This window comes from Malus domestica, chromosome 05 (assembly GCF_042453785.1).
Source record: "Malus domestica chromosome 05, GDT2T_hap1".
In the NCBI taxonomy this organism is placed as follows: Eukaryota; Viridiplantae; Streptophyta; class Magnoliopsida; order Rosales; family Rosaceae; genus Malus; species Malus domestica.
Window position 1 is genome coordinate 19,719,601 of NC_091665.1, and position 13,174 is coordinate 19,732,774.

General features: G+C 39.3%; 1 protein-coding gene across 1 annotated transcript; it reads right to left on the bottom strand.

Annotated features, from left to right (window-relative positions):
- Nucleotides 1-9,081: 9,081 nt before the first annotated feature.
- LOC139196113 (uncharacterized) lies at nucleotides 9,082-9,672 on the bottom strand. The gene is made up of 2 exons (XM_070821775.1): nucleotides 9,573-9,672; nucleotides 9,082-9,422 (listed from the first exon to the last, which is right to left on the bottom strand). The coding sequence occupies exons 1-2, from the start codon at nucleotides 9,670-9,672 to the stop codon at nucleotides 9,082-9,084; spliced, it is 441 nt and encodes a 146-aa protein (XP_070677876.1).
- Nucleotides 9,673-13,174: the final 3,502 nt, after the last annotated feature.

Consider the following 13,174-nt stretch of genomic DNA (forward strand, 5'->3'; position numbering starts at 1 on the left):
GGATGATTTCAATTTGTTATTTAATGCAGCCTTGTCCGACTAAAACGTCGTCACCATTTTTGGTACTAGTAGTTTTTAAACAAGGATGTCATTGCTGAGGCTTACTGAATCAAAACTAGTACAGAATAACGTTTCAACTTGTACTTTTTGATACCAACTATATATTTGCATTCAACATTCTGTTTGTCCAGCCGAGACATTTTTATCTTTTTTTTATAAGCGATATCTAAAGGTTTGTTTAAAAAAAAAAAAAGTTACACTAAGGGGAGGATGGAAGAATGTTTAAACTCAAAATGCAGTGTAAAAAGAAAAACCGTAGCTATTTACTATGGCAATTCATCACCAATTTGTATGAGAAACACCTCCACAAATAATCACTTGATTTGATTCAAAGGAGCCTCTCATGAATGATAATTAATGTAATTGGCGAAATACTTTGCTATATTTCTGCATGCTACCATTTTTTGCAGCAAAGTTTATAAAAAAGATTAGTCTTGCCAAGCTTCGTGTTCGTTAAGCTATGTTTATTAAACAAGGAAGATTCAAACTTTAAGTTGAGTTTATAACTTGTTGGGTTCATGATGGCTTCAGTTATTTCGATCAAATGCAGACACATATTTATATGCCATGTCCTTTGAAAAAAATAATGTGAACCCAAGACACTTTTAGTAGTTCACTATTACGAAAAGAAGTACCACTAAACTAGAAACTAGTTAATTCTTAGAGTAAAGCAAGTCTTGCAATTAGTGGCATGTGTCCATGTTTTCAGCTTGGAAATGGGATACGTTGTGAGTTGGAGTTACATAAATAATCAATCTAGTGAGTACATTTGAATATATATATATATCCATCTTTGCTATTGTTATAAATTATGGATCAAATGCAATTGATTATCTTGTATCATATAAGCGACGACCATAATGATTTACGCACACTTTTATTTCTTATACACAATATATTTATTCTTATCTTTGATTTTTCTTTGATTTATTCAATCTAATAAGCATAAATAAATAAAGTATGCATGCGTAAAAATTTGTCCCTTGAATACAAATTAAACGGATTGTGATTGTCCTCTCATGTTTTCCCTTCATCCCACGTCTAATGTCAGATAAACTCATAAGCCGTCGATACTTTGTTATTGATGATTTCAAAAAAAAAAAAAAAATTATAGTGCAAATAATTTCTGTACCTTTCTGACCTAATCAATTCCTACTAGTGGACAGTGACATGCAATATATAGTCCCATATGCAAAAGAAAAGAAAAAAGTGTCAAAGAAAACGGCCTAAGCCCTCATATGTACACGCTGCCCACAATTGGCTAATTTTCTGAAACAAGAAAAAGAAAGAAAGCATATTTGACAGACCCAACTCAACAAAAAGATGCCCCTCCCCATATCTCTTGCATCTCAATTCCCACTACTTTTCAAGTGCATGTTGGCTGCTCTCCATCTTCTTCAAAGGAAAAAAAAGCATAAAAGTTGAGCTTGCCATCACAAACAATGACCATGCAATCACTATTTAAAACCGTCGCGGTGGCCTCATGTTCCAATCAAATAATGTCATACATAAATTTCTAGCTAAATGACATTGTATTAATAAATCGAAAAGACACATAATAACGAATTATTTTATAAGAGTTGATCTCTTCTTTCGTACACAACACACATTTCTTTTTTTGCTTAAATTAGGACTGCACGTGCCTTTGAAACGTAAGGAGGAAGGCTGTTGCCTGTTAGTGACATAAGAAGAAAAAGGAATCATGGTTTGGGACCCGAAGACGAAAGAAGAAGACCAGCATGCCTTTTAATCTTGTTATTTTCAATTTTTAACTATCATATGCTACTGCTAGGCTGATTAGTAACTAACACATGCAAAAGAACGTGGCTTCCTGTGCAGGTCTAAACGATGAAACAAGTGAAAACTTCATAAATCTAATCATAAACAATAAAAATAGCCATTATCATGAATGAACTAGAGAAGCTTATGAGTTTATTATAGTGGTTGAACGCAACTAATATGTGAGTAGCATTCAAATGCTAACCATTTAGTAGATTGAAACGGCCCTAACAACTCGATTAGACACACTTGTTTTGTTGGGATTATATATATTTCATCATTTAACCTAAAAAAATAAGCAATTTGAATCATGAGATAATCAGTGGCAAAACCATTAATCATACCTCAAAGTGTCCTATAGTATATAAGTTAAAATAATTTTTTTAGATGAAAGAAATGCTCGCGACGCGTACAACTTTTTTGAGTCCAGTCGATTTATGTTGAGTTTTTTCAATGAGATATTTCATTGAGCACTTGTTGACTTGTTGACACTATCAAATCATACTGTCATGGCATGTTGAGCTTCACCTACAAAGAATGTATCTAATCGAATACTTGGTGGGCACTAATGGGTCTTGTACCATAATGCAATAATACTTTCGGGAGACCTTCCAATCCATTTTTCCGTTTCCCGTAGGGTCCCAGAACCCAACTAGTCCCTGAATGAATCCGCCCACCGAGATAACACTATAAAGGGGACCTAAACAAGTGATTATCATTGTATTAATCTACTATATAGTTATATCCTATGTTGTATATTAATTAAGCAAACGTAGATTATGTTAGAATATTTTGTTTACATACTATATTTTGAAGCTGCAACTTTGGACGATAAGATCATATGTCGAATCGGGTATGGTGTGCATTAGAAATATATAAACCGGAAAAATGACTAAGAATAAAGTAGAGAATGATGAGAAAACTCTGTTCATTGCATTATTATTATATTCATGTGCAAAGAAGATGGCTGTGTTTACAAGGAACAACAATTTTGTCTGCTGCATGCAAATTGCAGCTCCCTTTTTACCACAAATAAATAGAATAAGCCCCAACTGAACCCATGATCTTTCAGTTCTCATTCCAATGGCCCGCAGTTTACTTGCATTAATTTCTTTATATATATATATATATATATATATATATATATATATATATTTTAGGGTTTGAGATATTTTTGTGGGATGGATGGATCATCAATCATGGGACTGGAACAGAGAAAAAGATTATTAGAGCAATTAGAGTCCAAAAGTATAAAATCTGAGGTATAAAATCAGCATCACACATGAGATGCCACCATATACCCAAACACAATCCGATAATGCAGATCTAGTGAGTGCTGAGTCTGTCTTGTCATTCTCGTCCATCTTTTCTCCATATCTTCAACAATTTTAGTCTCTCTAGCTATATCTATCCAAATCAAGCAAAAACATGATTGCTAAAACAATGTATGGATGGCAAATTCATGCATGTCACGTGGATTAACAAATGCCTTATAATTTAGTAAATAAGAACATTTTTTAAAGAATACTCTAAAATTGAGTTTTAATATATGAGTGGACTGACTCAATTACTAGAGTGATGTGGTTTCGCATGTTTCACCACTTCTCTGTTCATTTTCAATACTAATTGTGAAACACCATGAGCAGCAGGATGTTGAGGTCCAGAATTCGAAGTGAAAATTTTTATTCGCCCGTTATGGAGGTTCTCGCCAACACCTATGTTCCCCAAGGGGCACCAGTGTAGATTGATGAAATCCTACTAGAAGTTTCTTAGCTATACCGGCCTTTAATGGACGATGCTTTTCGGACAAGAGAACTTCATCTATGGTTAATCCAAGTCGGAAGTCCTCAACAGGCAATGGTACTCACCTCATCACTAAATATATATCATACGGTGAGCGAATCAAGTCATTTTAGAACGACTCTAGTACTCAAATACAAATGATATTGTAAGAGAAGTTAGTAAACTTTTGTTGGGGGACTTTTAGGTCGAGGTGGACTTGGGCTTTGAGAACGTCCTCTTGTCTCCCTTAGTGCGGATTCGTAACAAGTCTCGGGATATCTCGAAAGAGATAGCTCGTCTTAGGAAATACCCCAGTAACATCAATAGCTCGATGATAACATAAAAGATCAAGATAATGACTTGCTCAAGTGAAGCGTGGTGTGGAAGTTAGAAGATTATCAGTTTACATGAGAGAGAAGGTTGTCATGGCTGCATGGCATTCTTAGCTGCATGTTTTGGGCTTTCCTAGGGTGATAGCAAGGCTTCTAATGGTTGAGATGTTTGATAGAAGGCTGTGGACATTGCTAAGGTTGCATGAATGGTGATGCTTGAGGCTTGGAGTAAGCTTCTGAACTAAAATGGAACTCTCTAAGCTTCTTCCTAGGTGGTTCTATCTTATTGCGTTTTCTCTATTTCTCCCTCTGTGTTCATCCTCTCTATTGGCTTATCTCCCTCTTTATGTAGGTGAATGGTTTTTCTCTAGGCTTCAAAGTATTATCTCCTTGTGGCTTGGTCTTCCTCTTCTTTCTCCCTAGCTATCATATTATTCCCTTTTTGGTGTAAACTAGTTGCACTAGTGAGACTTGCATATTGCTTCTTCCCAAGGTGGCCTTTCGTAGGTGCTAAATTTGGTAGCGCGCTTCACGACTTTTATGCGTTGGCTGTCTGTGCAGGCTGGGATGGGAAAGTCAGCATTAAATGCCTAACTTGCTGTGCTTAACATGCATTTGATGCAAGAATCTAGTTTAATCCTAACTAAGGGGGTTGGCTTGCTAGGGCAAGGGACAAACTAGGCTAGTTCTCTCTTAATGATGCCTGTGTGGAATACAAAGGGTATGGACTTGGATCTTTGGTCTCTCAAGCAGCCCAAAGTCTTCCATGACCTCGATTACACGTAGGCCCGATAACTTTCTGTAACCATCCACACCACAATCCACTTGGTAAGTCCTGAATACGTGACTTGGGCTTAGCATGATTTGTGGCTAAAGAAGCATGACGTGATGCATAGGCATGAGCATGGCGTATCATGGCATGTTTGTGAATATATTCTTCGTCGATCTCGTGCCTAGGCGTGTGTTTGGGCTTGAATGTAGGCTTTGCATGACAATTGGGCCTTGAGATTTGGTTAGGTTGGTGTGTGACATTTTTAGGCCCTAACATTAGCCCTCTTGATTATTTGGGCTATGAGATATTTTGGGTGGGCTAAATAATCAACCCAGGCCCAAAGGATTTCTTTCCTTTTTTTTTTTTAGAACATGGGCTTCCTGATGTGACTCTTCATCTTTTCGAAGGGCAACTGATCACTCCCTGCTGTTATGTTCCCTTGCTTCCCGTGCATGTCCAATCATATAGAGAAACTCTAGGTATCCCTCTGCTTCCACTTGGTAACCATTACAAACTACTCTTCTCCCTAGGACAATTATTTAATTTGTTCTTGCTTTTCATTTCCTCATTCTTCAAATTTTTCATAACTGTTTTTCTCTCCAAATTCTTCTATACTTTTTGAGCTGGGTTGTGTCCTCCCGTTCATACTACTTCAAGTTCTGTAACAAGGCTTTGTTCAGGTAAGTAAATTCTTCCCTTGACCTATTTTCAAATTTTTCTTCTCATTTTTGTCTTCTGTGTTTGCCATGGTAATGAAATTAGGCATGCATCTTTCCTCTTTGATTATGCATTTCAAAGATTTTGGGGTTTTATCATTGACGCATAAAGGGTGTGGATATTTTCTTCGAGAAATTCAACTCCACTCATTGGGTAGCCTTGCTGCTTCAAAACCATGTGTGTTTTCCTTATGTGATTTCTCTCTTGCTTTCCATGTATGTTGTGCACTTATCATTTAGCTTTGCCTTTTTGCATGTTGGTGCACGCTTGAGCAGGATTGATTGATCAATTGCATTGATCTGCTTGGCATGATTAGCTTGACTGCATATAACCTGTATTTTGCTTGGGTACACATATGACACACTTTCATTGGCTAGATCTTTTAGGACTTTGATAGCATGGCATGTGTATGAAAATATGCATGTGTTTTGCGTGAGAGCATGTAAGGAAAATAGTCTTATGTTAAAGTCATGGATTTTGCATAAAAAGCTTAGACTTTTATGAATGTACCCTTTTGCTTTCCCGAAGCGCATTTGTTTGCTTTTTCGGGGTAGATTCTTTATCGTGTTTCGCCTTGTATACTTGCACATTTCTTCCTGCATGCTGCACTGGCTTGTGATATCTATGGTTTGATGCTTGCTTTCCATAGGTGCATTATGGTTATGAAGTCACCAAAGTGCCTAACTACGATTGATGGGTTCTTCATTAGTGGGGACTGACTTCGACGAGGCAAGCTGCCGCCTTCTCTTGGTTTTCAAAGCAAGGTTTTCAAGGGGAAAGAACCCTCCTTAGATTCGGTCCCTCATATTGATGCTAGACGTATTTCTTGATGCTACATTGAGAATGGGTTGTTTCTCGCCGTGCTGATCCACTTCGAGTTCTCCTGTGGTGAGGCCACTGGCTGGGCAAATGGGGTGGATACTGAGCTTAGCTTTGCTAACCAGTGTGTGACTTTGACAAGGGCCAAAGTTTTGGACGCTGTTTTCATAACCAAGAAGTAGGTTGTTCGTCTCGAGCCCGAATTTCTTTGCCATGTGGTTAGGCGGTGGAGTACAGAGACCTATACTTTTGTTTGTGCTTGGGGATAATTTACCCCCACTTTAGAAGATGTTGCCAACATTATGCATCTGCTAACTGTGGGTAATGTGGATCCCTTCTGTTACGTCATTCCTTCTGCACACACTAATATTTTTTATGTTCTGAAGAAAGATGCTCATACCTCTCTGAGAAAGGCTTTTCACTTCAATGAATGGATCAAATATTTTTGGCAGAATAAACAAGAGTCGAACTATAGGTTCAAGGCCATGTTGTGTTTGTGGCTAGGCCACTTCATTTTCTATGATAGTAAGGATACTTTCAGTTGCCAAGTGATTTCTTGGGCCATGGCAATCGCACGTGGCCAAGTGGTTCCGCTGTTCCTCGGGCTCTTCTACCACGAATTAGACCAGCTTCACACCCTGGAGGAGCAGGTCGTAGGTAGTGCTCCGTTGAAAAGTTTTGTTTGTGCTAGCTTTCTTCAAATTTTCTTGTGGGAGCGTATCAAGGGTTTGAAGATAAATCCCTACCCCTCAGGCTTAGCAAAGAGTCGTTATGTTATTAACTCCACCTCTTATTTACTTGAGAAGCTCCCACTGGCTTGTCGTTGGTTTGGGAAGATTCCAGTGAAGAAGCAAGGACTTCCTAGAGCTTCTAGATGATGTGAACATTTTTATTTTTCGTCCATACGTGTCAGTCCCCAAAGGTTTTGCCTCCGTGATGTTCTTTATTGATGTTGCTTTTGATAATGATCCAAATGTGACGTCAATTCATCTTTCCGAGAATTTGGATTTTCCTTTGCTTACCGAAAAATCGTTGGCTTTGCTGGCTCCCTCGGTCCCTTTTAAGGGGGAAGATAGTGAGGAAATGAGTGCAGTTTACTCTCCTTTATGAGTACGATGGCTACTGGGTTTTGTTCAAGGTGTGCCAATATCTTTCCCTACCGAAGCTGAAACCTCTTTTAGCATTATGTTTTGGAGTTTTATGTATAAGCCTACGACATGTTTTCGCCCTTTCCAGTACATTACCTATCAAACTCTAATAGGTGGCATCTCTAAAAGCTATGCTGCTTACTGGTTGAAGTGTTTCTCTGCCATTGCCAAGTTTCATGATGACAAACAGCCGCGGTTATCTCCTAGTGTTGCCAGTCATCCGCGATTGGTGCTAAAGCCCTCAACGGTCGTTTTTGGTTCGAAGCGCCAGTGCCTTACCACAACTGAGCAAAATAATGTTTTCGATGATTCTTCCTAGAGCACAAAGAAGAGTAGGGTGTCTGGTTTTGACAAAGGGAAGTGTACAAGTCAAGGGAAGAGGTGGTTTCGGGTATATTTTCTTTAGCTTGACTTCCTTTGTTAACATTCCTCTTGCATGCTTTTCCTAAGTGCTTTACATGTTGTGCCTGATATGATGCAGTGAAACACTTGAGGCCTTGCATGGTAAAAGATGGCTTTCCTAGTAGTAAGCCTGATGATTCCCTTACTCCAACGAAATCGAAGAGCGAAAGTTCCTTGAGGAAGCCAAAGCTTGGTAAAGAGTCCTATTCCCTTTTTTCTTACTTTCATTGCTTTGTGGTTGTGTGCTGATTATAATTTTTTTGTTATTGCCAAAACTCATGCCAAGGAAGTAGCTTCCGCTGGCCATGCACGTAGAACCTGGAATGCCTGAACGTCTACCTCTTCCGGTACTCCCAAGCCTCCTGAGTTCCTTGATATTATTGAGGCAAGTGAAGAAAAGCTGAGCGCTGGGGAAACTAAAGGCAATGAGGTAGCTAGAGAGGGTTTGGCCGCTGAGGAAAGTAGCAATAGAAGTGCCAAGTTCGACCCTGGAAGTGGGGAACATCCTCAGGCTTCCCTAGGGAAGGATGAAAACAGCGGCATACCAAGCAGGAAAGATGGTAGCAAGGCAGTAGAGGATGTTGATCTTGATGAAGTCGACGAGTTTTTGAACGATGACGTTTTGGTGGAAGAGGAAAATATAGAGGTATGTCTCCCTATTCTTCTTTGATGCTTGCCCTCGCGTGAATTTGCTACTGTCAACCTTTTCCTTAAGTTTTTGAATTTTGCTTAGGCCTTTTATGAGCCATGCTACTTTGTATCTCTGCTTGTTGATATGTTTCCTTGACATGGCTCAGGACCAAATTTGAATCCCTTATGACTCGTACCTTCCTTGCGCCCATTTCCCTAGCTGTGGAAAGGCCTATAATGAAAGCTTCGTACTCGGCTACGTTGTTTGTGCATGGAAAGTTTAACTTGAAGGATAGGGCAGTAGCTTGGCCCTTTGGATTGATAAGTACAAAGCCAACTCCTCCTCTTGTGGTTGTAAAAGAACCATCGAAATGCATGACCCACATCTCCTCTTTCACAGCAGCGACAACTATCTTTGGCAGTGCACCAAGGAATTCCTAAGAGTTGATGGCCTCTTCTTCTTCGAGGAATAATGCTAGCATGTCTCTCATAGCTTGGCTTTTGATAGAGTTAGGCGTCACACATATAATATCAAATTCGAAAAGTTGGAGCAACTAGTGAGCTAAATTACCAGATAGTATAGATTTAGTGAGTAAGTACCTTAACGGGTCAAACTTTACCATAAGGTGCAGCTTGTGGGCTAGGAAATAGTGCGCAGCCACTGTGATCCGTAGAAAAGAGCTAAGCAAAGGCGTTCCGTTTTCTCATAGTGGGTTTTGGCTCCTCTTAACTGTCGGCTGACATAGTAAATTGGTGATTCTTCCCAGGCTGGATTGTCTTGGGCAAGCAGGGCTCCTACGACATTGCTTATTATGGCTAGGTAAAGCTTGAGCAGAATGCCTAGAACTGGTGCCTTCATGGTAGGAAGGTTGGTGACGAGCTGCTGGACCCGTTGATAGGCTTCACCGTATTCCTTGATCCACACAAATTTCTTCCCTTTCCTAAATAGTGGGGCGAAGGCTTCTGTTGCTACTGCTAATCCTGGGATGAAGCGCCGAATGTAAGACAATTTTTTCATCAAGCTTTTTAGTTCATTAGTATTTGTAGGTGGCATGAAGGCTCATATGGTCTGCACCTTGTTTGGATTTACATCAATGTCGCGCTAATGCACTAAGAAGCCCAGGAACTTGCCTGAAGAAACACCAAAGACGCATTTCTTAAGGTTCATCTTCAACCCATATGCTCGACATCTCCTCAGCACTTTCTTTAGCATTTCCCAATGCCATTCCATGGTCTTGGATTTCATGTAAAGTCATCCACATAGTCTTCCACTTCATTCCCCATCATGTCGTGCAAGACTGTTGTCATTGCTCGCTGATAGGTAGCACCGGCATTTTTGAGTCCAAAAGGCATGACCATGTAGTAAAAGTTTCCAAATGGCATGCGGAAAACCGTCTTCTCAGCATCTTTGGCAGACATCTTGATTTGGTTGTATCCATTGAAGCCATCCATGAACGACATCATGCCTTGCTCTGAGGTTGAATCGATCATGATGTCCATGTTAGGCAGTGGAAACTCGTCTTATAGGCATGCTACATTTAAATCTCGGTAATCAATATAAACCCGGATTTGAACAATGTTCTTCTTCTTTACTGGGACGATGTTGGTTAACCAAAGAGGGTGCTTGATAGGCTTGATGAATCTGGCTGAAAGAGCTTTTATACTTCAACTTTGATTTTAGCTTCTATTACTGGGTGGAAATTCCTCATTTGATGCACGATAGGCTTGATCCCAGGCTGTGTATTTAGCATGTGGCACACTAAATTCGGGTCAAGGCCTGGCATCTCTTCATAACTTGATAAGTACAAATTGTACTACTTATTCTATCCCTAAAAATGACATTTTGAACTGATATCTTTACTTTTAGTTGAGCTAGATTAATATGACAGAGAATTATATTATAAGTCATTGATTTCTATGGCTAGTCAAATAGGTTTGGGAATTGTTTCAAATATCATCGACCTATATTTGTGTATGTCATTGGGCTTCAATAGTTTACATTGGTATTATTTAACTTTTGTGAAGGGTGAAGGAAAAGGCATGTGACCGCTTCCACAACAAGGTTGCATTTATCTTTTCATTTGCATGAAAAAAAGAGAAGAAAGCTCTGATTTCTCTTTTGATATTCATACCACCCAGACAACTTGGTTCAGGAATGAGAATGGTTCAGAAAGATGGGCACCCAAATTTCCATTTAAAATTTCAGTTCGTGGGTTCTTAGTAGGAGCATGGGTTCTACTGATTTGGGGATTTAGCCATTTTCATATTTATTGGAAGTCGAGTTGGGAGATTAAAATTTCTTTTAATTTTTTATGAATTCAATAATATTTCCTGTTATGTTTCGGAACTAATTTCTTTTAGCTAGGGCTACGATGTAGCCATGACTATGAATGCTTAAATTCTGAATTGAATTATTTTCAAGTTTTCAATTTTGATTGAGTAGTTTGTTGTGCTTATATGCTTGGTTTTAGTCTTGGTGATTAGCAACCATCTTGACTTTTACTTAGTAAATTTGATGCAAGTTGTGCAGATGCCATGTTTTCAACTTGAGTGATAGCTTCTTGCAAATAGATACCATAAATTACCTAGTAGTAGATGCCATACTCTAGGATTTATGTAGTCTTTATATAAATTTCTACTGATCGTAATGAGTTGCATTATGTTAAACTAATCTAGATGCCATGGATGGTTGCATAGTGGAATATACGTAATAGTCTAGATGCCATAGATATTACATGAATTAGGGAAATTTGACTATCAATGAGATTGATTACTTGTTAATAATTCGTTGCAGGAAATAAGTAGGATTGGTTATGGTGAGTCAGACACTCTAGCATTTTACTCGATTGAATTACAACTTGTTTTCTTGGCTGTAACTTTTCGTATTGTGCTCAGAAGTTCTTGTTTTCATATGTTTTATTTTACTTTTAGTATCAACTCTCAAAACCATCATTACACACACACACACACACACACACACACACACACACACACACACACACACATATATGTTAAATTTCACTATGTTGCAATTGGATTTAAGTTAGTTGTTTAAAATTGGATTAATTTATGTGGGATGATATTAAGTGCTTGGTTTCTATACTATCGAACGATTTGTATGCTTGCGACCATAAAATTTGGAACTAAGTTGGACTAATTTTGGTTAGTTTAAATTTCGCAACATAACTTTAGGCAAAGACGTCTTTGAACTCTTTCAACATGCTGACTAGTTCTTTCTTTTCCTTAACAGTTAAGTAAACACTAATAGAAATCATTTTTTGTACAGAGGGATCATCGCTTAGGTTTACCTCTTCAAGATTTTCTGCCACTGCAATGGATCCACCTTGCATGTATTTCGACACAGGCATGATTTTCTGCAGGGATTCATCTTCAGTAGCATTTGCTTAGCGTGCAACACCTTCATACTTGGGGCTTTCCCACACAATGTGGTCAGGCCCCCCAACCCATCATAAGCGGTAGACAATGCGATCGTCGGGAAGCACGACCCTGGAACATTAAGGTGGAGTGTAGGCAAGGACATTAGCCTCTGGTTGTATGCATTTTCCTTTTTCCATAGTGGCTAAGAATTCTTGGTCACTAAGATATCGAACTTCTTCCCAAGGGGGTAAAGGTATCCCTGAGGCATGTGATATCCCACTTTCGGTACTTGAGAAATCATTATAGAACTCAGCATCAAAATAGTGAACTTCATCCAGGTTGAATGACATATGGTTTCCTAGGATGCGAAAAGGCCTCAGACCAATCATTCCCTTGACACACTGGTGGTAGGTGGAAGCCACGAGTTTGTGCTTAATTATCCATGGCCTTCTAAGCAGAGCGTGGTAAGCCACATTGATGTCTATCACATAAAACTTAGTAAAGGACCTGATAGAGCCAATCTTCAAGTCGATCTCGATATATCCTATAGTTTCCTCATTGATATTCCTACCCATTAATAGAGATTTGAGACCTTACCACCTTTGTCCTTGGGACGCCTATTAGATTTAGTACTGGCAAGGGCAGAATGTTGAGCGAGGATCCAATGTCCACCAAAGCTCGTCTGATGAAGACGTCGTTGATTTGTCCTTCCAAGTACAGTGGCCTTCGGTGTTCAGGGAAAGCCACTTCCATGTCGATCAGTGAAGATGATAACATTGTTGTTTTCAAAGAAACCTTCTGCGGTTGGGCAGCATAGCATTGAGGGCCATAATATTCGAAAACATGCATGAGAGCTTTAGCAGTAGTAGTTCTTGCTTCCGAGCTGTATTCAAGATGGTTGAACATGGATTTGAACTTCGGGTTTTCCTAGAAGACCTGTGCTATAGTGGGCCTTTGCCTTAGGGAAAGTTGACGATCAACCATGTTGGGTTCCATGTCAGGAAGGTTGTACAAAGTCATAGCCATCATTTCATGGTTAAACAACTGCTCTTCCGAGGCTCTCTCGTTGTATTCTTTAGGCATATCAATGGTAAAGACCTCGTCACCTAGGCTTGGGGCGAAATCCATAAGATTTGCATCCTCATATCCCTACCCCTCAGCTTGAGGCCATGGCGTATAATAGCTCTGCGGCTTGGAGTATTTGCACCAGTAAGCCTTTTCCATGTTCCCGGACAGTTCCCAAATGGCTTCCGGTGGCTTAGGATCATGGATTCATGGATGGTAATCATCGTAATCTCCAGAGCATGTTATGACAGCTGCCATCTCCTTCCCTCAACATTTGAACAGAGGGTCAT